Source organism: Agelaius tricolor, unplaced genomic scaffold (assembly GCF_023055355.1).
Source record: "Agelaius tricolor isolate 1412-34295 unplaced genomic scaffold, bAgeTri1.0.p SCAF_69, whole genome shotgun sequence".
NCBI classification, from domain to species: Eukaryota; Metazoa; Chordata; class Aves; order Passeriformes; family Icteridae; genus Agelaius; species Agelaius tricolor.
Window position 1 is genome coordinate 1,544,538 of NW_027269329.1, and position 27,226 is coordinate 1,571,763.

Here is a 27,226-nt window from a genome sequence, read left to right on the forward strand (position 1 = left end):
GCCGGCCAATCAGTGGCGAGGGGCGGGGCCTGAGCGAAGGTAACAGGTTGCGGTGGCTGCGGCGGGAGCGGGCGGTGAGTGGCGGGGGGGGGCGGGGAGGGACCACCGGGAAACGGGGCCTGGGGACGCCGGACCCGGGCCGGGGACACCGGGCAGGGGCTGGGGACACCGGACACGGCCTGGTGACACCGGACAGGGCTGTGGGAACATCGCAGAGGGATCTCGGGACATCGCAAAGGGGCTGGGGACACCGGACAGGGGTGTGGGGACACCGGACAGGGGCCGGTGGCACGGGAAGGGGTCCTGCCCCCTGGGCGGGGGCCTTGGTGACACCGGACAGGGCGCTGGGGGCACCCGGCAGGGCGCTGGTGGCACGAGAGGGGGGGCTGGTGGCACGGGACAGGGCACCGGTGACACCGGAGAGGGCGCTGGTGGCACCGGACAGGGTCTTGTCCCACCGGGCAGGGCGCTGGTGACACCGGAGGAGGTGCCGGTGACACCGGAGGAGGCGCCGGTGACACCGGAGACGCTCGTGGAGGCACGGGAGAGGGCACTGGTGGCAGCGGGAGGAGACCTGGGGACGCGCAGAGGGCGTTGGTGGCACGGGACAGGGTCCGGGTGACACTGGAGGGGGTTCGGGTGACACGCAGAGGGGCCTGGGGACGTGGGACAGGGTCCCGCTGTCCCTTTATGGGGTCCTGTCCTCAAGGAAGGGGTCCTGGTGTCCTTTAATGGGGTCCTGCCCTATGGAAAGGGGTCCCAGTGTCCCTTTTTGGGGTCCCATTGTCCCTTTTTGAGGTCCCAGTGTCCCTTTATGGGGTCCTGCTGTCCCTTTGTAGGGTCCCAGTGTCCCTCTATGGGGTCTCAGTGTCCCTCTATGGGGTCCCAGTGTCCCTTTTTGGGGTCCTGTCCTGTGGAATCCCCTCAGAAAACCCTTCCCGACCTTTCAGGGCAGCGCAACTTCCGCCTTTTATCCCTTCAATATTTTGGGAAAAATCCAGGGGGATTTTTAGAGCCTCTCCCCAAATCCAGAGGATCCCCAGTCGAAGGGATCCCAAATCCAGGGGTTTTGTTCCTTTTTGTTCCCGGTTTTTGGGATCGCTCCGGGCATTCCCAGACTGGTCAGACCGGTTTGGGATCATCGGAATTCCCTTTCCCTGGGCAGGATTTGGGGTTTCACCTTTTCCCTGCGGCTTTTTGGGGCCAGGGAGGGAATTCCCGGGGGGAATGTGTGGGATTGAACTCGGGGCGAATTCCTCGGGGCAGGAATTTCGGGGTGAAATCTGGGATGGAACTCAGGGCAAGCCCAGAGTGACCCCAAACGCCGCAGGGATTTTGGTGTCCAGGTAATGGGATCGTTCCCAGTTATCCCAAAGGAATGGGATCATTCCCGGTTATCCCAGGGAATGGGATCTTTCCTGGTTATTCTGAGGGTATGGGATCATTCCTGGTTATCCTGAGGAATGGGATCATTCCTGGTTATCCCAAAGGAATTGGATCATTCCCTGTTATTCCGAGGGGATGGGATCATTCTCGGTTATCCCAAAGGAACGAGATCATTCCCGGTTGCCCCAAAGGAATGGGATCATTCCCAGTTCCCAGTTATCCTGAGGAACACGATCATTCCCGGTTATCCCAAAGGAACGGAATCATTCCCGGTTATCCTGAGGCTTTTCCGCTTTTCTGTGCTCGGGAATTTTATCCCGCGGGCTCTGGTTCCAAGGGTTCGATTTCCCTGGAAACCGACACCTGATCCCGCGCTGGGAGCGGGGCCGGGATTGCCCCGGGCGCAGCCGGGATGGGATTTCCCAGGATTTGGGGTCGATGATTCCCAGGATTTGGGGTCGATGGTTGACCTGGGAGCTCTGCCCAAGGCTGGGCTGGAATTCCTGGAATTCAGCTCCGCAGGGAGCCCCGGGAGCAGCTCCTGGGGAATGATCCCAATCCTGAACATTCCTGATCCCAAATGTCCCGATCCCAAATGGAAATCCCTCTCCCAAGCCTTTTCCCAGGGGAAAGATCCCATTCCCGACCCTTTTTCCGGATGAAAATTCCCATTTTTCCAGCTGTAAGTCCCTCTCCCCCTTCGATCTCCGCCCCTGCCCGGTTTCGGGTTCCCAGGAAAACGGGAAAAACTGGAAAATCCGGAAAAGCCGCTCCCGGTTTTTGGGCGCGGCTCCAAATTCCCGGACTTTGGCCCCAAACAACGCCCGGGGGAGGAGCCGAGGGTGGAATTTTGGGAGAGATCAAAAAAAAATCCCCCTGGAGGCAAAAAAAAAATGGAATGGTTTGGGATAATTAATTTGAGATGGTTTGGGATAATTTTGGATAATTAATTTGGAATAATTTGGGATAATTTGAGATAATTTATGATCATTTAGGATCATTTGAGATAATTAATTTGGGATCATTTGGGATAATTCAGGAATTCTTTGGGATTATTTGGAACTCGATTTGGGCCCCAGGGACTCGGGAATGGGGCAGAATTTTGGGAAAACCTCACTGGGACCATTCTAAGTATTGGGAAGATCCCAAACCAGCAATTTTGGGAATATTTTGGGAAAATTTGGGATTTTTTTTCCTTCCTTTCCCACCCTTGAGCAGCTGGATTTTTCCCTCCCATTCTCCATTCTCAAAATCCCAAATTCCCTTTTCCTCTTTCAGGAAGAGGAAAAAAAAAAAAAGGAAAAAAAATCCTGGAGAAGGAACTCCAGTTTCATTTTTTTTCCCCAGATTTTCTGGCCACTCTGGGAATTACAAAACGGCTTTTTCTGGGTCGGAGCCACAAAGGCTCTTTGTGCTTCCCTGGATCCTGGCCAGCCAGAAAATTCCCAAAATTCCACCCTTCCAAAGGGGCCGGGATGGCCCCTCCTGATTTTTCCCAACCCCATTCCCAGGGAAATTTCCCATTTTGAGGTTTTTTTTAGGCCCTAAATTCCCTTTTCTGCTTTTTTTCCCTCTGGTTTTCCAGGAAAATCCCCAAAATTCTGGTTTTTCTCAGCCCCAAAATTTGCATTTTACTGCTTTTTCCCCATTTTTTCAGGCCCAAAATTCCCTTTTCCCATTTTTTTTTCCCTTTCAGTTTTCCAGGGAAACCCCAGAAATCCTGGGAGAGCAAAGGAGCAATTCCCGTCCCAGATTTCCTCATTTCGGGAATATCTGATCCTCTCCCGAATTTCTGGAAAATCCAAATCCTCTCCCAGTTTTCCGACCCTCTCCCGTTCCCGGTTTTTCCGGAGCCATCTGGGAACATTCCCAACCCCCTCCCCCCCATGGATTCTCCACCTGCTCCAGGATGGAGCTGGGATGGATTCGGGAATTTGGGATGGATCCCAGGGCTGGGGATGGATCCTGGGATCTGGGAAGGATCCAAGGGTTCGTGATGGATCCCAGCCCTTCCCGGTTATCCTGACCCCTCCTGGCCTTTCCAAAGGTCTTCCCTGGATCCCGGAATTCCCATCGGGATCGCTCCCGGCCCCGCCCCGGCCCCGCCCCCGCTGCCCTTTGGCCACCTGGAAAAATTCCCGATTTTCCGCCGGCGCTGCTCCCTGCTCAGGTCGGTCCCTGGATTTCCTGGATTTCCTGGATCCCGGGGATTTGGGAATTTGGGGATTCCGCTCCCGGGATCCTTCCCCTGAAATTCCAGGGATTTTGAGATTCCTGGGATTTGTGGTGATTCCAAAGGGATTTGGGGATTCAGGAATTTAGGGATTCGGGAATTTGGGGATTTAGGGATTCGGGAATTCCGCTCCCAGGATCCTTCCCCTGCCATTCCAGGGATTTGTGGGGATTCCGGAGGGGCAGCAGGATTTGGCCCGGGATCCTTTTCCCCACTCCCATCCCACGCTCAGCTCAATCCCTTTGGGATTTTTTTGGGGGATTTTGGGATTCTCCTGACACTTCAGACCCATCCTGGCATCCCAAAATCCCCAATATCCCAACAAACATCCCCAAATCCTTAACAAACATCCCCAAATCCCCTTCCCCCTCTCATTCCGCAGCTCCTCGCGTCATTCCCGCGAAAAAAAAAAAAAACAACCGGGATTTGGGGTAGAATCGCGGCTTTTCCAACCCGAAATTTCCGTTTTTTTCCCAGCCGCGGCTGGTCCCGGGAAAAAATCCCGGGATTTGGGGCCGATTCGGGGCGGGCTCGCGGCTTCTCCGTCCCAAAATTCCCGATTTTTTTTCCCGGGGCTTCCAGAGGATTTCTGGGATCGAGGGCGGGGGGAGGTTCCGTCCTCGCGCTGTTCCCAAAATGTCACCGCTCGTCCGAAAAACCGGGAAAAAACTGGGAAAACACCCGGGAACACCAGGGGAATCGGGAAAAAAGGGGGGAGGGAAAGGGGAAGACAAGTGAAAAAAGGGGGAAAATGGGGAACGCCGGGGAAAAAATAGGGAAATCGGAGAAAAAACAGGAAAAAACGGGGAGAAAAGGGGGAAAGCGGGTAAAAAATGGGAAAAACCGGGAAACTGGGAAAAAATGGGGGGAAAGAGGGAAACCTGAAATAGAATGTGGAAAACTGGGAAAACCGGGGGGAAAAAGCGGGAAAAAAGAGGAAAAGCAGGGGAGAAACCTCGATAAAATGGGGGAAAAACCGTGATAAAATGAGGGAAAACCCGCGAAAAACGGGGGTGAAAAAGATGAAAACCGGGGAAAGAACCACACAAAACGGGGGGGGAAATGGGGAAAAAACGCAAAAAATGGGGGGAAAAGGGGGAAACTGGGGGGGAAAAGCGCAAAAAAACGGGTGGGGGGGAGGGAAACGGGGAAACCGGGGGGGGGAAATGGGGGAAAAATGCCAAAAACCGGGGAAAACCGAGGGAAACCCATTTTCCCCCCCTAAGGAGCCCGAACTCGGCCCGGCTCCATGGCGGAGCAGCCGCTGGACCACGGCGTCCAGATCCGCTTCATCAGCGACCTGCGGGAGCCGCGGCGCCCCCCGCGCTCCTCCCGCGGCCGCGGCGGCTCCTACGGCGTGGCCGTGCGCGTCCAGGGCATCGCCGGGCAGCCCTTCGTGGTGCTCAACAGCGGCCAGCGCGGCCGAGACAGCTTCGGCGTGCAGATCCGAGGGGGACACCCCGAGCCCCCCCCGAGCGCCCCCAAAACCCGGCCCCACAGCGGCTCCGAGGAGGAGGAGGAGGAGGCGGGGGGCGTCGAGGGGCAGATTTGGGATGGGGCGGCGCGCGGGGGGCGCGGGTTTTCGGAGCAGGAGGATTCAGGGGGATCTCGGGGGCTCCCAAAAGTTTTGGAGAAGGAGTTGGGGGGAGTTCAGGGCGTCCCAAGATTTTCAGAGCAGGAAGGTTCAGGGGGGTCGCGGGGGGTCCCCAAATCCTGGGATGAGGAACTGAGGAAGGTCCCCAAATCCTCGGATCAGGAAATTTCGGGCGGATCCAGGGGGGTCCCCAAATCTTGGGATGAAGAAACTTCGGGGCGGCCTCGGGGGATCCCAAAATTCTCAGATCAGGACCCGGGAGGATCCCGGGGTGCCCCAAAATCCTCGGATCAGCACCTGAAAATCGCCAAACCCGCGGAGGAGCTGCGCCGATCCCAATCGCACGGGGACCTCAGCGCGCCTTTTTCCAAGAGCGGGGAAAAGCCGGGAAAAAGGGATGCGGAAATTCCCAGAATTCCTGGGGATGTGGACACGGAGCCGCTGCGCTCCGTGGATTCCTTGATCACCAAATTCGACGGGAATTTGCCCCGCGGGCGAGCGGCGCGGAGGTTCCGCGGCCCCGGGGCGGCTCCGAGGAAGCGCTCGCAGAGTTTGGATGCGCGGAATTCCCGGGAATCTGCCGCGGTCCCGCCCCAAATTCCCCAAATTCCCGGCGGGTTTGGGGGCGTGGAGGAGCAGAGCGTGGAGATGCAGGTATCTGGCGGGGGGGGAATTCCTCAAAAAATGGGGATTTTTTTTCCTAAAAAATGGGGTCTTTACATGAAAATTGGGGTTTTTCCTAAATTTTTTTTTCCCCTATAAAATTTAAGGAGTTTTCCCATTAAATTTGTGGGGTTTTCCGATGAAACTAGGGAGTTTTACCTATAAAATTGGGAGCTTTTTCCCCATTAAATTTGGGTTATTTTCCTATGAAATTGTGGTTTTCCCCTATAAAATAATGGGTTATTTTCTTATGAAATTGTGGTTTTCCTCTATAAAATAATGGGTTTTTTTCCTATAAAATTTGGGTTTTTTTCCCCCTCTGGAATGCGGGATTTGGGGTTTTTTGTTGGAATTGAGGGTTTTTGTTCCCTGCTGAAGCTGAAATCCACCCCGGACCTGCTGCGGGACCAGCGGGAATTGGGGGGCGGCGAAAACCCCACCGAGCTCATCTACAGCATCCTAAAGGAGGGGTGAGCCCCCAAAACATCCCAAAAATAGCCTCAAAAGGCCCCCAAATCCCCCCGAATTTCCCCCAAATGCCACAAAATCCCCTCGAAACCTCCCTAAAATTCACCGAAATCCCCCAAAGTGCCCTAAAATTCCCACTCCATGACCGCAATTCCCCCAGATTTGGGATTTGGGGGAATCCAGCAGCAATTCCTGCCCTTCCCTTTTCCCATGACCCCGCTCCCAATTCTTTTCCCCCAAAATCCGACCCCAAATCCAGGAGCTCCGAGAGCGAAATTTCCCTGAAAAGGAAAACCTCGAGGCTGCTGGGAAAATTCCAGGAGCTGGCAGTGAGTGGGAAAACTCCAGGGGTTTGGGGTTTGGGATTTGGAGTTTGGGATGGGTTTGGGGTTTGGAGTTTTGGATTTAGGATTTGGGATGGCTTTGAGATTGGGGATGGGTTTGGGTTTGGGATGGGTTTGGGATGGGTTTGTGGTTTGGGATTTGGGATTTAGGATTTAAGATTTAGGATTTGCGGTGGCTTTGAGATGGGGGATGGGTTTGGGATTTGGGAGGGATTTGGGATGGATTTGGGATGGGTTTGGGATTTGGGATGGATTTGGGATTTTAGGACGGGATGTCCCCAGCATCCCAAATGTTTCCATATGTCCCAGAGTTCCATGGTGGCTCCGGACTCACCGCAATCCCAAATCCTGCGGGAGGCCCTGGACAGGAAATCCCAGGAGCTGCAGCGGAGCCAGGCCCAGTAATGGGGTCACCGGTGGGGGGATGGGTTTGGGGTCACCCCATTGTCCCTTTGGGATCACCCCCAGGGATTTGGAATCCCCTGAAGGGTTGGGGGCAGGTTTGGTGTGGCCCTTTGGAGTTTGGGGTCACCCCTGGTGTCCCTTTGGGGTTTGAGGTCCCCCAAAGGGTCGGGGGCAGTCTTGGGTGGCACTTTGGGGTTTGAGGTCACTGTGGGTCCCCCTTTGTCCCTTTTGGGGTTTGGGGCCCAAAGACCCTTTCAAGACCCTCTAGACCTCCCTTAATCCCCCCCAAACACCCCCAAACCTCCCCTAATTCCACCTAACCCCCCCGAATCCCCTCTGAACCCCAAAAAAACCCAGGAACCATTTATTCCCCCCAGAAAACCCCAATAAGCCTCGATTTCCCCCATTAACTCCTGATTTGCCCCGTTAACCCTTCATTGCCCAGGCTGAGCGAGCTGAGAGCTGCCAAGGAGGCGCTGGAGGCACGGCTGGGCCACCTTGAGGGGCAGCTGCTGGCCACCGACCCCAAAAGTGACCCCGACACACAGGACCTCTACCAGGTACCTCTAAAAACCTCAAAAATGGGGAAAATTAAAAAAAAAACCCACAAAAAAAAAGCTCTAAAAACCTCAAAATGAGAAAAATCCCAGTAAGAACCACACAAAAAAAAAACCAACCAAAACACCAAAAAAACCCCAAATCCCAAATTTCCCGTTCCCAGGATGTTCTGGGGTTTCCCCATGTCCCAGATCCCGGTTTTCCCATTGCCAGGAGCTGCAGGAGTGCCGGGAGCAGCTGCAGGAGGTTTTGGGGTCGCGGCGGCGCCAGGAGCGGGAGCTGCAGGCGCTCAAGGGGGCCCTGAAGGCCGAGGTGGCCACGCACGATTCTGACCTGGAGCGGCTCCGGGGGGAGATGGAGGCGATCCGGGCGGAGATGGAGCGGGTCTCGGAGGTGGGAATGTGGGATGGGAATTCGGGACGGGAATTTGGGGTGCGAATTTGGGGTGGGAATTTGGGATGGCGCAGGGAATCCCAGGCTTTTCCCCATATTCTAAACCTCTAGAATGGGGAAAAAAAACGGGAAAAAAAAAATCCCCAGTGGAACATGGGAAAAATTGGGGAAAATCCCTCTGGAATTTCCACAGACTCAGCGCCGATTCCATGGATATTTTGGCTCGAATTCACTGGGAATTTTTTTTTTTTTTCCTGGGGGAATCTTGTCAATTCCTTGCAGGAGAAATCCAGCCTGGAGCAGGAACGGGAAAATTTGGGAATGCAGCTCCGGAATCTGCGGCGGGAGCTGGAGGAGAGCGCGGAGGAGACGGAGCAGTGGCGGGAAATGTTCCAGAAAAACAAGGAAGAGCTCCGGAATTCCAAGCAGGAGTGAGTCCCAGAGCCTGGGGTGATCTGAAATCTGGGATTTTCTGGGATTTTCCAAGATTTTCCAGGATTTTCATGATTTTCCACTCCAAATCCCAACAAAACAGGGTCGGGGATTTTGGGATGGAGGGAATGTTGGAATGTTGGGATTTTCCAGGCTGCTGCAGGTGCGGCTGGAGCGAGAGGAGTTGGAGGAGGAACTCCGGGAGCTCCAGGAGCGATTCCAGGCGGCGCGGGAGGATCGGGATCGAGCCCGGAGCGACCCCCAGGAGATGGAAAAGCTCCGGAAGGTGCAAGAAATCCGGGAAGTTTTATCCCAAAATTCAGGATTTCCCCCCCAGATTTGTGACTTTTTTTGGCTTAAATTTGGGATTTTTTTCCCCAAAAATCCATTTTTTTTTTCCCTAAAACTTGGGATTTTTCTCAGGAGCTGGAGCAGGCCCGGAAGGATCTGGAAAAGCTCCGGGGGGAGCGGGACGAGGCTGCTCAGGTAAGGGGGGGGAAATCCCAAAAATTGGAAATTTTTTGGAAATTTTTGGGACTTTTTCGGAATTTGGGGTCCCAGATTTGCTCATTGTGGGCTCAGCCAAAGTTGTCCCAAAAAATTAAAAAGAATTCCTACAAAATCCCCCCCAAAAGCCTTTAAATTAAAAAAAATTCCTCAAGAATCCCCCAAAATCCCCCTTGGATGCCCCAAGGCCCAGATTTCCCTGGAATCAGCGCTGGAGGCATCGGTGGAGGCGCGGAAAGTTCTGGAATCGCAGCTGGAGGAATCCCAGGAACAGCGGGAAAACTGGGAAAGGCTCCGGGAGAAAGTGGCCGAACTGGAGGTGCTGGGGATTCCCAAAAACCCAAAGAAAAATCCCAAAAAATCACAAAAAATCCCCCCAAAACCAAAAAAACCCCCACCCAAACCTCCCCCAAAAATCCCCAAAAAACCCAAATCGTCCCCAAATCCCCCAAAACGCGCCGGGGTCTGCGGCAGGCGGAGCGCGCGGCGCTGGCCGAGTCGCTGGGATCCGGTGCGGAGCGGGAGCGGGATTTGGTGTCGCGCCTGGAGCGCTCCCAGCGGGAGCTGCGGGATTTGGGATCGGCCCTGAGCGAGGAGCGGCTCCGGCGGGATCGGCTCAGCCAGGAGGTGCGGGAATTCCCAGAACTCCAGCGGCTTTCGTGGGATTTTGGGGGGTTTTGTGAATTATCGGGGCTTTTTTGGAGGGGTTCTTTCCTGGACTTGTGAGGTTTCCTTGCGGGATTTGGGATCGGCTCCGGTGGGATCGGCTCAGTCAGGAGGTGTGCGAAAAGATTCCAGGGATTTTCATGGAATTTCGGGGGTTTTTCACTGAATTTCAGAGATTTTTTTGTGGCATTTTGGGGTGGGGTTTGTTTGGGGAATCTGGGGGGAGTTTGTTTTTTTTTTCATTGAATTCCATTTTTTCCATGGAATTTTCAGCTTTTTTCATGGAATGCTGGGATTTCCACCCCCCAAAATTTCCACCCAGATCCCAGTTTTGGCACCATCCCACAAAATTCCCAATCCCAAAATTTCTGTTTTCCAGCTGGAGCAGATGACAGCGGAATCCCAGAGCTCCCTGGCCTCGCTCCGATCCCAACTGGAAGAATTCCAGGAAAAATCCCGTCGGGAACTCACAGATTCCCAAAAAATCGCCCAAGACCGCGAGGCTGAGGCAGAAAAATTCCAACAGAACCTCGGGAAGCTCCAGGACGAGGTTTGTTGGGAATCGGAGCTGAGTTTTCCAGGAATTCTGCAGATTTTTTGGGAAAATCCGTCCGGGAGTTTGAGGAATGTTGGGGTTTTCCCGGCAGGTTTCCCGGCTGAAGGAGACAATCCAGGAAAACCGGGAAGAGCGGGATCGGATCCTGCTGGACAAGGAGCTCCTGCTGCAGAGGCTCCAGGAGCTGGAGCAGGACCTGGAAAATCGGAAGCGATCCCAGGAAGAGCGAGCTCGGCATTCCAAGGCGCTGGAGGTGGGGATTCCTGAAAAAAAAAAAACAACCCCGGAAAATTATCCAAGAAATGGAAAAAAATTTCCAATATCACTCCCAGAAAATTCCACCTAAAAAATAATGGAAAAATTCCTAAAGAATTCCCAGAAGATTCCCAGAAATTTCCCCAAAAATTCCTCCAAAAATTTTTCCAAAATTCCCAGAAAATTCCCTAGAAATTCCATCCCAAATTCCCATCAGGAAAAATCCAAACGTCTGGAATTGGAGCTGGACGAGGAGCGGAGCTCGGTGGAGCTGCTGAGCGAGAGGGTGACCCGGAGCCGGGATCAGGTAAAATCCAGGGAATTTTAGGAATTCTCATCTTGGCAAAAATTGAATTCTCCCGGAATTCCAACCCCCGCCCCCGCCTTCAAGGACCCATCTGAAAATTCCAGCTGGGAATTGTTGGGGCGGGAATGGGGATGGCATTTAAAGAGGTTGGGAAAAGGGATAAAGATTCCCAAAGGAATTCCCAGTTTTTGATGTTTGGGTGGGAATTTGGGGATTAAATCCCAATGGATTCTGGGCTTTTCCCAAACTTTATTCCTTCCTTTTTCCGCAAAAATTCCAAGGCATAAGTGGGGCATAAAATGGGAATTTTTTCCAATTTTTTCCCATTTTTCCAGCTGGGAATAATCCCAGGGATCCTTTTCCCACTATTCCTGGAGAATCCCAGCACATCTGCTGATCCCATTCCTGAAATCCATGGGAAAATACATGGAACATCCTGGAAATTTGTGGATTTTCCCGGTTTTATTCCCAGATCGAGCAGCTGCGGGCAGAGCTGCTCCAGGAACGTTCGAGCCGCCAGGACCTGGAATGTGACAAATCCTCCCTGGAGCGCCAGGTGCGGGAAATCCCTGGAAAATCCTGGAAAAATTCCCAGGAAAAATCCCGGGATCCAGCCTCGAATCCTAGTGGGAAAGGCCATGGGGGAACCCAGATTCCATGAGGAATTCTGGGAAAAGGATCCTTGGGAATGGGGTCATGATTCCAAAGAGTTTTCCCAGTTTTTTCCTGCTTTTTCCCTGCTTTTTCTGTTTTTGTTTTTTTTTTTTTTTCTGTTTTTTTCCTGTTTTCTCCAGCTTTTCCTGCTTTTCCTTTTATTCCCAGTCCCAACTTCTGGGGTTCTCTGCCCTCTCCCAGGGTGTTTTTCTTGCAGTATTCCAACAAAATTCCCACTTTTCCTGTGCAGAATTCCCACTTTTCCTCACAGACAAGTCCCAGAGTTCCCACTTTTCCCCACCTTCCCGACTCCTGGAATCCTGCAAAGAATTCCTGGAATTCCTCCCCATTGGGAAACTTGGCAAAACCGGGAAGAGCCCCGGGATCAGGGGGATTTTTGGGAATTTTTCCCAGAACAAGGAGCTGAAGAACCGGTTGGCCGCTTCCGAGGGGCAGCAGCGACCCGGGAGCAGCCGGAATTCCCAGCTGGAATCGCAGCTGGAAGAGCTCCGGGAGCAGCTCCAGGCCGAGGAGAGGTGCCCGATCCCAAATCCCAAATTTTTCCAATCCCAATTCCCACATTTTCCATAATCCCAAATCCCATTTCCCAATTCCCAATTCCCAAATTTTTCCATAACCCCAAATCCCTTAAAAATCTCCCCAAAAAATCCTTGAAAATTCCTTACCAGTTCCTGAGAATTGCTTAAAAATTCCTTAAAAATCCCTTAACATCCCTGGAATTCCTTAAAATTCCGTAAAGATTCGTCAAATCCCACTCCCAGGACGCTCCAAAGGGTGGGGAATCCATGGAATTCCCATTTTTCCACAGGGAGAAGAGCGTCCTGCTCTCGTCCAACCGGAAGCTGGAGCGGAAAATCAAGGAATTGTCGCTGCAGCTGGACGAGGAGCGGCAGAGCAGCAGCAACCAAAGGGACCAGGTGGGGCTGGAATTCCTGGAATTCCATGGAAAAACCTGGGCTAGGATCCAGGATTTATCCCGAAAATCCCATCTGAGCCATGACAGGGAACCCTGAAATGGTTTGGGCTGGTAAAGATCCCAAAGATCCTTAAAAATTCCATAAAAATCTGAGGCCAGTGACATTCCCACCATCTCAGGGGTGGGGAATCCATGGAAAAAATGGAGCTTGGATCCTGAAAATCCCTAAAATCCCAGCCAAGGAATTCCTGGAGTGATTTGGGATGGAAAAAAAACCCCAAAATCCTTAAAAATTCCTTTAAAATCCCTAAAAAAAGCTCTAAAATCCTTAAAATTCCAAGGCCAGGGCCAGGCCTGGGCACCTCAGGATTCTCCCATAATTCCCAAATCCCAAATCTGACCCTGTATCCCGGGAATTCCCAGCTGAGCCTGCGGGTGAAGGCCCTGAAGCGCCAGGTGGACGAATCCGAGGAGGAAATCGAGCGCTTGGAAAACGCCCGGAAAAAATCCCAGCGGGAGCTGGAGGAGCAGCAGGAGCTCAACGAGCAGCTCCAGCGGCGCCTGAAATCCATGGAAAAGGAGGCCTGGTAAGGAATTCCCAGCTGGAAAATTCCAGAATCCATGGGAAAGGTCCCTAAACCCACGGAAAGGTCTGAAGCCCATGGGAAAACCCTGAATCCCAAGGAAAAAGTCCTAAATTCATGGGAAAGGATCTAAATCCATGGAAAAGGAGGCCTGGTAAGGGAATTCTGGTTTGGAAAAGGCCGGGAATTCCATGGGAGAGGCTGGGAATTCCATGGGAGAGGCTGGGAATTCCATGGAAAAGGCTGGAATTCTCACCCGCAGGCGCCGCGCCGTGGACTCGGCGCTGCAAGACGAGCGGCTGAGCTCGGATGAGGAATTCGGCTCCGCAGCCATCGCCTCCCTCCTGAGCGAGGCCAACCTGCAGGCCAGCTCCTGCTGAGGCTGGGAGGGAACGTTGGGAATGCCGGGAATGCCGGAGTCATCGTCATCATCATCGTCATCATCATCGAGGCCGGGACCGGTTCCGGGCTCATCCCTGGGACAGCGCCCTCCTGCTGATTCCTGGGAATTCCAGAGCTGGGATTGAGTCCGGGATCAGCCCTGAGGTCAGCCCTGGAATTCCGGCCAGGATCAGCCCTGGGCTGCGGCTGCTCCATAGGAAAAAATTCCCAAAGCGAGGACATGAAGGAAAAACAGCCGGGACCCCTGTGGGAATCCTGGGATTTCCAAGGATTTCCCAGAATTTCCGGGTATTTTTAGGGATTTCCCATCTCCTGAGGACACTTTGGGGGAACCCTGGGATTTCCCCATTCCAGGAATTTTTGTTCCCACTCGCTCCTGAAGATGTTTGGAATAAAATCCAGCAGTTTAAGGGCAGCAGGGTCTGAAATTTTTGGGAATTCTGGATGGGAATTCTAGGTAGGAATGTTCATGAATTTTCAGGAACTCTGGGTGGGAAATTCTTGGAAATTTTGGGGAATTCTGGGTGGTATTTGTGAATTCTGGGTGGGAATTCTTAGGAATTCTCAGGTGCCACCTCTGTCCCCCGATGTCCCCCGGTGTCCCTGTGCCACCACCCCCGCAGGGCCGTGCCCGGGGCCCGCCCCGCGCCCGCACAGGTGACACCGGGATGTCCCCTGGAGCCACCGCTGTCCCCTGCGGCCACCTCCGGCCGTGTCCCCTGCGGTCGCTGCGCGGCCACCGCCCCGGAAGGGCCCCGCCCGCTGTCCCCCCAGGTGCCACCGCTGTCCCACCCCGGAAGGGCCGTGCCCACGCGGGTGGCACCGGCGTGTCCCCAGCAGGTGCCACTCCTGTCCCCTGCGGTCACCGTGTGGTCACCGCCCAGGGAGGTGCCACCGCTGCCACCTCTGTCCCCCTGTGTCCCCTCGTGTCCCCTGCAGGTGCCACCTCTGGTATCCCCTGTGGCCACCACGTGGGGAGGGCCGTGCCAGCCCCTGCAGGTGCCACCGCTGTCCCCTGCTGTCCCCCGGTGTCCCCACCCCGGAAGGGCCGTGCCCGGTGCCCTCGGAGGTGCCCCCGGACCGGCCCGACCGGTCCCGCGCTGTCCCCACCCCTCCGTGCCTCAGTTTCCCCCGAGCCTTGAGGACATCCCGGGGACAGCGCGGCCGGAATTCCCAATCTCTGAAATTTCCCGGGAATTCCCGATCTCCGCGGTTTTCTGGAATTGCCTGAAATTCCCCGGGATTGCCTCGGATTCCGCTGTGCCACCGTTGCCGGGGCTGTCCCCGGGGATGTCCCCAAGGTGTCCCCAGCTGGGGACACGCCCGGAGGACACCGCGGTGGCACCGGGGGGTGGGGACAGCGCCTGGCACGGCTTTGGGGACACGCCCGGGCCAGGCTTGCCACGGCTCCGGCCTTGGCAGGACACGGCCAGGGCGGGGCTTTGGCACCGCTGGGGACACGCGGGTGTGACGTTGGCACGGCTTGGGCACACCCGGGTGTGACACTGGCACAGCCCGGCACGGCTCGGGTCACCTTGGGCACGGCTCGGCAAAGCTTTGCCCCAGTTTCCCCCCAGTTTTATCCCAGTTTCCCCCATTTTTTGCCAACTTTTATCCCGATTTTCCCTCAATTCTATCCCAACTCTCCCAGCAGCTTTTCCCCTCTTTTTTCCCAATTCTCCCCATTTTTCCCAATTATCCCAACCTCCCCCTTGTGGGCGTGGCCTCCGCGTTGTGGGCGTGCCCACATTGCCTCATTACCAAATTTAGCCATGCCCAAACATGGGCAGGACCCGGAGGGGGGGTGGCCAAACACCGCGAACAACAGCCAAACCCCGGGGGGCGTGGCCGGCGTGGGCGTGGCCACCTGGCTCAGGTGAGGCGGAAGTGGCGGCGGGGCCATGAACGGACTCCCGGGCTGGGCCGCGCTCCCGGAATCCCCGGTAAGGACCCCCCGGGACCCTTCCCCGCATTCCGAAATCCTGCCCCGAACCCCCCCCCCCAAATTCCTGCGGCATTCCCAAAAAGTTCCTGGATCTTCCGCAAAAATCCCCGGGAAAATTCCTTTCCTTTGGCTCTTCCCGGAACTCCCGGGATTTTTTTCCTCCGTTTTGGGATCCCTTTGGCGTTCCCAGGATCCCGCTCCAAATTCCCAGACTCTTCCCAAAATTCCTGGATCTCTTCCCTAAAAACTTCGGGACCCTTTCCCGAAATTCCTGGATCCCCTTCCCAAAATTGCCGGGCCTCTCTTTTCCCCACTCCCGGAACTCTCGGGCTCTTCCCGCCCTCCTGGGAGGAGTTTGGGGGTTCCCAAATCCCTTTGGTATTCCTGGGACCTCATTCCCAAAATTCCCAAATCCTTCCCAAAATTCTCGAATCCCTTCTCTAAAATCCCCAGGACACCTCCCCAAAATTCCTGGGTCCCTCGTTGTCCTCATTCCCGGAATTCTCGGAATTCCTGGGATTTTTTTCCCCCTACTGGAACGACTTTTGGGGGATCCCAAACCCCCTTGGAATTTCCGGGACCCCTCCCAAAATTCCCAAATCCTTCCCATAATTCCCTCGGGATCCTTTCCCTAAAATCCCCGGGACCCGTCCCCAAAATTCCCCGGTTCCTCCTTTTTGTCATTCCCGGAATTTCCGGGATGATTTTTTGGGCGATCCCAAATCCCTTTTTCCCGCGTTCCAACCTCAAAACCATCCATTTTCGGGATCTTCCCGGCTCCGTTTTCCAATGGAATTCCCGGGAATCTCTCCCCAAAATCCTCTCCCGAAATCACGATTGTTTTGGGAATTCCGAACCCCAGGGGGCGGGGGCATCCTGGAATTTTCCAGCTGGGATTTGAGGCGTTTTCCCATTTTTTTTTCCCGGTTTTTTTTCCCGCTTTTCCCAGCCGGGCCTTGGGGCGGGGCTGGTGCATTCCCAAAAATGCAACCCCGCCCCATATCCCAGGGAATTTGGGAATTTTGTGTCTCAAATCCCAACGATCCCAGTTTTTTTTTTATGGATTTGGGGAACTCTGGGATTTTCCCCGGGATACCAGGCTGCTTTTCCCAGTTTTCCAGAGGGAAATTCCTCATTCCCAGCCTTTTAAGGAGCAGTTTGGGATCGCTGGGAATTCCCAAATTCCCGGGGTTTTTTTGGGATTCCCCATTCCAGGATTTTTGGAGTTCCCTCCCCATCCTTCCAAGCTTTTCCCAAAAAATCCTTTGGAATGATGGAAAAAACATTGGAAAAATGGGAAAACTTACCTTGGGAATTCTGGGATGGGGTTGGGATTTTGGGATTCCCCATCCCAGGAGTTTTGTGATTCCCAAAATTCCCATTCCCAGTGAATTCCCCCAAAAAGTCCCCCTGGGGTTGGGCTGGAAAACTCCCTGGGAATGAAAATTTGGGCATTTTGGGAATTTTCCAGTTCAGGGCAGGCTTTTCCCAGCAGGAGCTGAGCATGAGGCGCCCCACGGAATTCCCAGAATTTCCCAGCCTTGAAAACTCCCCCGGATCCCTGGAAGATTCTGGAGGGGGCCCCAAATCTGCCTGGAACCCGGAGGTGAGTCCTGGAATTTTTGGAAAATTCCCCCCCCCAAAAAAAATCCGGATCTAGTGTCTCTTTTCCTTCCCTTTCTCATTCCCGATCCCAGCAGAGAAATCCAGGAAGGGTGGGATTTTTCCCAGATTTTTCCCAGATTTGTCCCAATTTTATCCTGGATTTCTTCCCAGTTTATCCCAGATTCTTTCTGGATTCATCCCAAATTTTTACCGGATTTTTGCTGGATTTCTTCCCAATTTATCCTGAGCTATTCATTTGCCCAAAATGCTGATTTTTAGCCCCGATTTTAAACTGGGTTTAACCCTTAGGAGGCCGGGCCGGTGCTGAGGCTGCGCCTGCCCCGAGACCCCCCCGGGGAGCCCCGGCCCAAACAGAAGGTGCGGAAAAAGCGGGAATGGGGGGGGGAATTTGGGAATTTCAGGGGGAAATTCTGGGAAATTCAGGGAAAAATGAGAATTTGGGGGGGAAATTTGAGAGTTTAGGGGAAAATTTGGGTGTTTGCGGGGGGGGAAAGGCGAATTTTGGGGAGGAGCAATGTGGGTTTTGGCATCATTCTGGGAACTTTTTGGGGAATAGTGGTGAAAATTCGGATTGGGGGGGAATGGGAAATCTGGGATTTTTATGGGAATTTTGGGGGGAAATTCCAGGAATTTTGGGGAAAACTGTGGGTTTTGGGAGGAAATAGGGATTTTTGGAGGTATGGGAATTTTTTTTGGGAAAAAAGGGGAATTTTGGGGGGAATTCTGGGAGGAAATTCAGGACTTTGGGGGGAGAAAGTGAAATTTGGGGTTTTTCTGGGAATTTGGGGGGAAAATCTGAAAATTTTGGGGAAAACTTGGGGTCTTGGGGGGAAATTTGGGATTTTGTGGGGTAAAACCAGGAATTTGAGAGAGGAAAATGGGAATTTTGGGATAATTCTGGGATTTTGGAGATGAAAATTCAGGATTTTGGGGGAAGTCTTGGCTTTTGTGGTAAAATCCAGGATTTTTGGGATCATTTTGGGAGAGAGAATCGGATCGTGGTTTTCCCAGCTTTATCCGCAGCAGGAAACAGCTGAAAATCCTGGGTTTTTCCATTAAAATCCTGGAATTTTCCCTCCAAATGTGGGATTTTCGGGACAATTCCCACCTGGCCACCACCCTGAGGGTGGCTGATCCCAATTCTGGGCATTTCCTGGGAATTTTTTCCTGAAATCGCCGTGTTTTCCCCCACAGCCGGTGGGCAGAGCCTTTGCCATGGTGGCCAAGAGATCCGACGGGAATTCCTTGGCCTCGGAGTGCGTCAAATCCAAGGACGGCGACGAGGAGATCATCAAGGTGCCCCAAATCCTGGGATTTCCGTGTGGAATTTTAGGGATAAAACGTGGATTTTTTTGGGATTTAGTGTGTATTTGAGGGACTCCAGGTGGAATTTTGGGAATTCCTTGTGGATTTCAGGGAATTCCACTCCTTGGGAACAACACAGATGGGGAAACCCCTCCCAAAACAAACCCTGGAAAATTAAAATTTAGCAGGAAAATTCAGAGACAAAAAATTCCGGGAAATTTTGGGAAGCCTTGCCCCAACCCCTCTGGATCCGTTGGAATTCCCGGAGGGATTTGGGACGTTCCCAATCCCATTTCATTCCCGTTTCCATTCCAGGTTTACCTCAAGGCTCGCGCCGACCACGAGGAGCCGGTGACACAACTCAAGAGCGAAGTCCGGCACATCCAGGAGGTGAGATTCCCAGAATTCCACGAAATTCCCTGAAAATCCTGCAAAATTCCCACAAATTCCTGTAAGATTCCCTGATTTTCTCACAAAAGTCCCTGAGTTTACATGAAGTTCCCAAAAAATCCTCCCAAAATTCTCCAAATCTCGGCCCAAATTCCCCCCACAACTCCCAAAAAATTCCCCTCAAAATTTCCCCAAATTTACCCTGAAAGTTCCACAGATTCCACCCAAATTCACTCAAAATTCCGCAAAAATGTCTCCGAATTCCCCTGAAATTCCCACAAAATTCCCCCAAATTTTCCCTGAATTATCCCAAAATTCCCCAAAAGTTCCCCAGATTTCCAATTTTTATTTTCATTTATTTTCCTTTCATTGGATTTTTCCCCACTTTTACTTGGACTGTTTAACCTTTTTTCCCCCTCCCAATTCCCTGAAAATTCCCACATCCCAAGAAAACCCCAACTTTTCCCTTTTTTTCCCCAGGCTGGGAGTGCCCTCAAAAAACTCCGTGAAGATTTGAGCACCAAACTCCAGACCCGGACGGAATTTCTGGAATTCCGGGAATTCCAGGAGAGCTCTGAGGTAAAAAATTAGGGAATTACAAAAGAAAAAAAAAAGTGGAATTTTCCCCTGGAGAAACCATTCCAGAGGGATTTTGGGTGGAAAAAAGGGGATAATCCAAATTTTTCCAGTGGGAAAAATTTTTTTCAGGGAAAAAGGGAGGAATTCCCATTTTTGGGGCAGTGAAAGGGAAAATTTCCAATTTTTAGTAGGGAAAACAGGAAAATATTGCTTTTGGGTGAAAAATGTGAAATTTGGGATTTTCTGGAGGGATTTCACAGCTCCCAGGGATGATCCTGGAATTTTGGAGTTGCTATTTTGCCAAAATTCCCAAATTTTGCTCCAAATTGGGAAGTAGGAGCAGGTCCTGGAAATAAAAAAAAGGGGGAAAAATGGGGATAAATCCATAGAAATTTAGGAATAAATGGATTTAAATTGGGAATACATCAATTGAAATTTGGGAAAAGGGAATTGGGGAATTAGAAAAATTTGGGATAAATCCCGATTTTCCCCCTTTTTTCCCTGGATTCCAGATGGTGCTGGAGAAGTGGAACCAGAGCTGCTCCTGCCGGGGAAATTCCCAGGATAATCCGGTAGGGAACAGAAAAAAATTCTGGAATTTTCCAGGACAGGATTTGGGTCGGGGTGAAAACATTTAAGAAACCCGTTTTCCACCCAAAAATGGGGAATAGTTGGGGTTAATTTGGGAATATTTGGTGTTTTCCACCAAACTTTGAGTCCTGAAATTCCAAGTTTTAATTGGGATTTGGGAAGTTCGGTTTTTAGCCAAAAATCTCAGATTTTGTGAATTTTTGAGCTCTTGGAAAATTAAAAATTTGGGATTCTTGACCTCTGGGAAAACTCAAAAATGTGGGAATTTTTGACATCTTGGAAACACCAAATTTGGGGAATTTTTGAGCACTTGGAAAACACAAAATTTGGGAGTTTTGGGATGTATGGGGGACACTGGGGCCTTTTGGGGCCGTTCCCGCAGGAGGACCCCGAGGCCCCACGGCTCCTGTGGAGGCTCCAGGAGGCGGAAAAGCGGCACCAGCTGGAGCGGAGCGGCCTCGAGGTGAGCCTGGAATTCCCAAAAACCCGGAATTTCACCCAAATTCAGCAATCTTGGAGGAGAATTTTTCCCAAATTCTGGAATTTTAGGGGCAATTTTGTCCAGATTCTGGAATTTTAGAGGAGATGCTGGGGTTTTTGAGGAACTATTCCCCTTGGGGTTTTTGAGGGATCTCCAGGAAAATCCTCCTGCCAAGGAAAGTCCTGGAATGTGTCCTGGGATCCCGGGAGAGCCAGAATTCCTGGAATTCCTGGATTTCCCATTGCAGAGGGCGCTGCTGCGGTGCCAGGAGGACGTGGAGCGGGCAGATTCCGCCCGCAGCCGAGCGGAGACAGAGGTGGAGCAGCTCCAGAGGCTCCTAGCAGGCATGGAAAAGGTGATTTGGGATCAGGATCGGGGGGTTTGGGATCAGGAACCAGCGCTTGGATGAGTGGATTTGGGATTGGCATGAGTCGGAGGCCATTCCCGATATCCCACCCCATTCCTGATATCCTGACCCATTCCTGGTTTCCCGTTATCCCATTATCCCTGTATCCCATTATCCCATATCCTGTTCCCCAATCCGCAGGATCACCAGGATCTCCTGGCGCGGATGGAGTCGGGACAGGCAGAGCTGGAGCGGCTCCGGAAGGCGGAAGGGGAGAGAGCGGCGCAGCAGGAGCGGTGGGAATTCAAGAATGGGACTTCCGGGAGTCTGGGAATCTGGGAATGGGAATTGTGGGAATGGGGGAATCCTGGGATTGAGAAAATCCGAGGAATGTCCAATTCCTGATGTCCCGACTTGTTCCTGATATTCGAGGGTCTTTTGGGCTGGGCATTCCCACATTTTTTGGGACAGGCATTCCCAGGGTTTTTTTGGGGTGAGCATTCCTGGCTTTTTTGTGGTGGACATTCCCTTTTTTTTTTTTAGTGGGAATTCCAGAGCTTTATGGCTGTGAACATTCCCAGTTTATTTTAGGTGAACATTCCCTTTTTTTTTTTTTGGGATGAACATTCCCAGGTTTTTCTGCTGTGAGCAGTCTCAGTTTTTTAGCTGAACACCCCCAATTTTTTTTTGGATGTGACCATTCCCAGGCTGTTTTTGGAGGAGGAATTCTGGGTTTCTTTTGATGTGGGCATTCCTAGTTTTTTTGGAGAGTGTTCCTGGAGATTTTTCCCGGTATTTTCTCAGCTCATCCCAGCTGGAGAAGGAGGTGGCGGGGCTCCGGGAGAAAATCCATCATCTGGACGACATGCTCAAGAGCCAGCAGCGCAAAGTCCGCCAGATGATCGAGCAGGTGATGGGAAAACTGGGAAAAACCTTGGAAAATCCAAGGAAAAAATGGGGAAAACTCTGGGGAAAAAATGGGGAAAAATTCACAGAGAAAATGGGGAAAAGGGGGGAAAAACCAGGGGAAAACCCAGGAAAATTCTAGGAAAACCTAGGAAAAAACCTGGGAAAGAACCTGGGAAAAATCTCGGGAAAAATCCAGAAAAAAAGGGGTGAAACACCTCTGAAAAAACCCAGGAAAAACATGAAAAAATCTGGGAAAAACTGGGGGAAAATCTGTGAAAAACTGGGAAAAAACTCAGGAGAAACCAGGGAAAAATCCAGGTAAAATCCATTAAAAAATCTGGGGAAAATCCAGGAAAAACCAGGAAATCATCCTGGGAAAAAACAGGGAAGAAAAAGAAAAAAGCAGGAAAAATCCAGGATAAAAACCCGGGAATTGCCAATCCCTTGGAAATGTCCGGCTTGCAGCTGCAGAATTCCAAGAGCGTGATCCAGGCCAAGGACACGGCGATCCAGGAGCTGAAGGAAAGAGTTTCCTACCTGGAAGCAGAGGTGGGGCCCGGAATTCTGGGGGCTGGATCCGAGCTTGGATCTTTTTGGAATGTCGGGATCGGGGTTGGGAATGTCGGGATTGGGGTTGGGCTCCTTGTGGGGGTGGCTGGGGAACTGGGAATGGGGGAAAAGCAGGAAAAAGGTGAGAAAAGCAGGAAAAAGGGAGGAAAAGGTGGGGAAAAGGATGGGAGGGAATCAAGATCTAGAAAGTCCCACAAGACCAAAAAAAAAGCTGGAAAAAACCCCAAATTCCCAACCTGAGTCTGACCATTTCTGCCAGGATTTGGGAAATTCCTGGGAAATTCCCAATCCAACAGTGATATTGAGGATTTTGAGATGGAAAATTCCCCCAATCCTCATTTTTCCTGGGACAAACCTTCCCAAATAACTCAGGAGCTCCCCAGTCACATTCCTACGCTCCAAATTACCCCAAATCCCAGAAATTCCCATTCCGGGCACAGACGGACCATTCCAAGGCAGCTCTCCAGGGCTGGAAAATCCTTTCCGGATCCCAATTTTTTTCTTTTTTTTTTCCCAGAATCTGGAGATGCATGACCGGATTGAGCACCTGATCGAGAAACAAGTGAGCCGGGGCGGGAGCAGTGCCCGCGCGCGCTCCAAGTCGGAATACGTCAGCAGGTGCAGCGGGAATTCAGGGATCAGGGTCAGGAATTCTGGGATCTGGGTTGGGAATGGTGGGATTCAGGTTGGGAACTCCAGGATCTCTTCTGGATTTGGGGATTCTCCTTGCATTAGGCAATGAACTTTTGGATTTGGGGCTGCAGTTTTGGAAGTGCCGTCTGGATTTTGGGGATTTTCTTCTGGATGTGGGGATTTTCTTCTGGATTTTGGGGATTCTCTTTGGGATTTAGGGACCAACTTTTGGAATTTTGTGATGCTCTTCCAGATTTGGGTATAATTGAAATCTCCCATAATTTTTTCCATGTCTGCAGCAGATCCCAAATGCCTCCCACAGGAATTTTTAGGAATCCCAATCTCCCCGAAACCCTTTTCCCTGTTTTTTCCTACTGAAAATTCCTTTATTTTTTTTCCCCTTTTCCCAGCAAACGCCTCCCAGGCCCGAAGCCACTGCCCCTGATCCGAGTGGTGGAAACCTGAATTTTGGGGTCTGGGCCCAGCCGGATCCTTCCCCTTCGGAATGACCGGAATTTCCAGCTGGACTCAGAGCCCTTCCCGAGGGAAGAGGTTTGGGATCGCGCTAGGCACGATTCCAGGTTGGAATCGGGAATTTTCCCCCTTTTCCCAGCGATTTTCCGGCTCTTGCCATTCCCGTGTGGATTCCAGAGGTTTTTCCCAACCGGATTCCGGATTTCACCTTTTTTTGGGGAATTTCCAAATCAAAATCTTGGATTCTGCTTTTTTCCTGAAGGAAGATTCCAAAAAGCTTGGAGCCACCACATTGTCAACCTCCAACACCACCCTTGGACTTGGAAAATGCTCTCCCAACCCTAAAAATTCCATGTCTTTCCTGCTGAATCCTGTGTTTTTCCCACGTAATTCCCTGCTTTTCCCGCAAAATTCCATGCTTTCCCCCCAAATGATTATTGTTGAAATTCCCGCAATTTTGGGATTTTATTCCCTGTATTTATTTCTGTAAATTATCGGAGTCTCCGGGTGAGGTGGGGGATGGGCACAGGCCGGAATTCTTGAGAATTTTGGCCCAGGACTGCCCCAATCCCATGTTTGACCCCAGAGGCTCTAACCAGGATCCCTCAGGATTCCCTTGGAATTTTTAAATTCCTGGTTTTCGTATTAAAGATAAAAAATTCTGTCTGCTTTAAATCCCAGAAGTTGTGGTTGCTTGGAAAAGACTGGGCATTTTGGGGGGAAGGTGGGGGCTTTTTTCTGGGTTTTTTGGCTTTTTTGGTTTTCCCGGGTCTTGATTCCATGGGAATGGTGAAACTTTGGGATTGGGATTTTCCCAGTTTTCACCCAGTTTTCAAAACCAGGGTGGGGCTCAGGTAGGGAATTTGGGGATTTTTCCAGGGTTTTTCTTTTTGGTTTTTGGGGTTTTTGCGGGTCCTGATTCCATAGGAATGGGGTAACTTTGGGATTGGGATTAGGGTTTTCTGGGTTCCCAAAACCTGGGGCACTCAGGGTGGGATTTGAGGGGTCTCGGATTCACCTCCAGATCCCAAGAATTCCTCTTCAAAAGGTCTGGAGCCCCAGGATCCATGGATTTACGGGGAGTGGGGCCTGGGGACACCCAAGACCCTCAGGAATGACCAAGAGGGGACCCCCAGGACAACTGGGAATGGTCAAAGGATTACTGGAAATGACCAAGAGAGGAAAAGATGAAAAAAGGAGAGAGAAATGAAAATAAAAAGAAAAATACAGAAGAAAAAAAAAAGAGAGGGGAAAAATGAAAGAGAGAGAGAAAGAGAAAAAGAGAAAAATAAAGGGAAAAAGACAGGAAAAATGAGAGAGATGAAAAATGAGGAAGTTACAGAAAAGAAAAAAAAAAGGAAAAAGAGGGAATTTTGGGGGTGATTTTAGGGAGGAATTGGGTGATTTTGGGAATTTCTTTGGGGATTTTTGGGTCCCCCTGGGCCCCCCAGGGATTCCAGGACCTTTAAGGGGATTTAGGGTGATTTTAGGGGTGATCTGGGATGATTTTGGGCAGATTTTCAGGTGATTTTTGGGTCATTTTTTAAACCACTTTTAACCCATTTTTATCCCTATTTTAACTCCTTTTACTCCCTATTTTTATCCCTACATATTTCCCCAATTTCCCCTTTTAATCCCTATTTTTACTCTTTTGAAACCATATTTTAACCCATTTCATCCCAAATTTTAACCCTTTAACCCCATTTTTATCCAAATCCCCAGCCGGGGTTTTTTCCCCCCCCCGACTGTTTTTTTTTTTCCTCGGACCTGGTTGGTCTGAGAGGCGACGTTCATCACCAAAGTTTGGGCGCGGACCGGCCAGGGACCGGGGTTTTCGTCAGGCAGGAGGATTTTTTGGAGGCTCCCGGGAACCACGTTCCCGAGGAGCAATGATTGCTGGGATGTAATTTAGCAGTTGTGATGAGAATGATGGTGAGTTTGTGTGTAATCTGAAGGGGTTGTTAATGGTAGATGAGTGTTGTTTTCTGTGTGCTTTTGTTGTTTTGGCTTTCCTGTAACAATAAACCAACACGTAATGAAAATAGAAAAAGGTTATCATCTTGTGTTAATATGTGTGTTGTGTTGTATTGCTCTGTATTGCAGGGTGAGCACAGGGTGAGCAATCCAGAGCAATACAGAGCAATACAACACCACACACACATTAAAGGTGAACTCTCTCCTCCTTGCTGTGACACCTGGGCTGGCAGGGATGACACAGTGACCTCGGCCAGGCGATGCTGCCTGTGCCATCACCTGGCACTGACGTGTTTGATGAAAATCCTTTTGCTGGGATTTTTCTCCTGAGAAGCCTCAGAACAGAAATGGAACCAATAACGATCTGCTGGCTGTGGAGTGTGGGCTGGAGATGGTTTAGCAACAGGGGCATCTTGGATTGGTCTCCTGTGCATTGTTTCTACTTGATGACCAATCATGGTCCAGCTGTGTCAGGGCTGTGAGCAGTCCCAGGTTTTTATTATTAATTCCTTTCCAGCTTTCTGATGTCTCCTTGCTCTTTTAGTGTAGTTCTAATTTCTCATTTTCTTTTAATATAATAGAGATAATAAAATAATATTTCAGCCTTCTGAAAGGTGGAGTCAAGATTCTCGTCTCCTCCCTTGTCCTGGGGACCCTCAAACACCACCACAATCAGCGGCCGCGCAGGTTTGTGCGAGCCTCTCAGTAACCCTCGGCCAGTCCCGAGTCGGCAGCCCTGACACGGCCGACAGCGGGGAGACACCCGAGGGTGCTGAGGGCACCTGGGCTGGGGGCAGACACTCTCTGTGCCCCGAGGGTACTGAGGGCACCTGGGCTGGGGGCAGACACTCTCTGTGCCCCGAGGGTACTGAGGGCACCTGGGCTGGGGGCAGACACTCTCTGTGCCCCGAGGGTACTGAGGGCACCTGGGCTGGTCACCTTTGCAGCAGAAGAGACACCAGAGACAGCGGTAGAAGATAAAGGGCCGACTTTTAGCAGGGGTTAATCCAAGGTTTTATTAGGAGCCCCAAAGGAGCTCCTGCACCTCAGGGGCCTCCTGCCAAGAGCCCTGGGAGATGTGACAAGGTTACATTTAAAGGGAGGTGGAAACCGAAAGTAGATAACATCCTACCAACCATTAAGTGACCCTAAGGGATGGGTACTGAGGGGTAGACATATAGGACAGCGTATGGGGCAAGGCTTGGGGGGCTGACTCCCAGCCTCTGGCTGATCACTGGATGACTTGGACTGAAACTTCTGGATGGAGGGGATGGGAGGCTGAGTGATTGACAGAGAGCCAGGGTGGGCGTTTGGGGATGATCTCATCCCGGGAGAGGGATAACACAGGTAAAGGGAGGGGGGTACAGTTTGGGATGAACCATTTGGGAAAAATATGGGGATACAAAACAAAATTACTTCAAAGTATTACAAAGTATAAAAATGCACTACAGCAGGTTTGGGCAGCACCAAATAAAATGTAATAAAATGCTTTAAAAATAGAAAAATTAAAAATAAAAATTAAATAAAATTAAAATAACAAAATTAATTCAAAATAAATGAAAAACAAAACAAAAACTGTAAAGTGCCGTAAAAGTTCCATAAAAGGTAGTGCTGTAATGCAAGACCCTGAAACACCACCACAATCACCAGCCTGAGTTGGTCTGGTCAGCTCCAAAAAAAAAAAAAGCTTTAAAAATAGGAAAACGAAAAAAAAAATTAAATAAAAAAGAAAATTAAAAAAATAAAATAAAAAGCTTTAAAAATAGAAAAAAGGGAAAAAAAATTAAAAAAATTAAAAAGCTTTAAAAAGAGAAAAAAGGAAAAAAAAAATTAAAAAAATTAAAAAGTGTTAAAAATAGAAAAATGAAAAATAAAAATTAAAAAAAAATTAAAAAATAAAAAGCTTTAAAAATAGAAAAATGAAAAATAAAAATTAATTAAAAATAAAAAAAATTTAAAAAAATTTTTTAAAAATAGAAAAATGAAAAAAAAATATACAGCTCTAAAAATAGAAAAATGAAAAATAAAAATTAAATAAAAACTAAAATAAAAACCCCTT

General features: G+C 50.9%; 2 protein-coding genes across 4 annotated transcripts; both read left to right on the forward strand.

Annotated features, from left to right (window-relative positions):
* The first annotated feature begins 6 nt into the window (after positions 1 to 6).
* On the forward strand, positions 7 to 13,759 carry CGN (cingulin). Of its 3 annotated transcripts, XM_071417423.1 has the most exons (21): positions 17 to 74; positions 3,434 to 3,556; positions 4,846 to 5,867; positions 6,255 to 6,346; positions 6,604 to 6,673; positions 6,998 to 7,089; positions 7,539 to 7,653; positions 7,865 to 8,044; positions 8,327 to 8,475; positions 8,630 to 8,762; positions 8,900 to 8,962; positions 9,171 to 9,302; positions 9,458 to 9,610; positions 10,029 to 10,199; positions 10,297 to 10,458; positions 10,678 to 10,767; positions 11,240 to 11,323; positions 11,836 to 11,957; positions 12,251 to 12,359; positions 12,782 to 12,945; positions 13,205 to 13,759. In XM_071417423.1, exons 3-21 carry the CDS (start codon positions 4,869 to 4,871, stop codon positions 13,320 to 13,322), a joined length of 3,198 nt encoding a protein of 1,065 aa, XP_071273524.1. In that variant the 5' UTR covers positions 17 to 74; positions 3,434 to 3,556; positions 4,846 to 4,868; the 3' UTR covers positions 13,323 to 13,759. The 3 variants fall into 3 exon arrangements, with proteins under 3 accessions (XP_071273525.1, XP_071273524.1, XP_071273526.1); XM_071417424.1 differs by lacking the exon at positions 3,434 to 3,556 and having other exon boundaries at positions 7 to 74; XM_071417425.1 differs by lacking the exon at positions 11,836 to 11,957.
* Positions 13,760 to 14,812: 1,053 nt separating this feature from the next.
* On the forward strand, positions 14,813 to 25,615 carry TUFT1 (tuftelin 1). The gene is made up of 15 exons (XM_071417306.1): positions 14,813 to 15,287; positions 16,785 to 16,895; positions 17,204 to 17,272; positions 18,110 to 18,211; positions 18,536 to 18,610; positions 19,091 to 19,189; positions 19,702 to 19,761; positions 20,163 to 20,243; positions 20,509 to 20,616; positions 20,809 to 20,903; positions 21,412 to 21,517; positions 21,982 to 22,065; positions 22,604 to 22,704; positions 23,130 to 25,308; positions 25,361 to 25,615. The coding sequence occupies exons 1-14, from the start codon at positions 15,246 to 15,248 to the stop codon at positions 23,182 to 23,184; spliced, it is 1,188 nt and encodes a 395-aa protein (XP_071273407.1). The 5' UTR covers positions 14,813 to 15,245; the 3' UTR covers positions 23,185 to 25,308; positions 25,361 to 25,615.
* Positions 25,616 to 27,226: the final 1,611 nt, after the last annotated feature.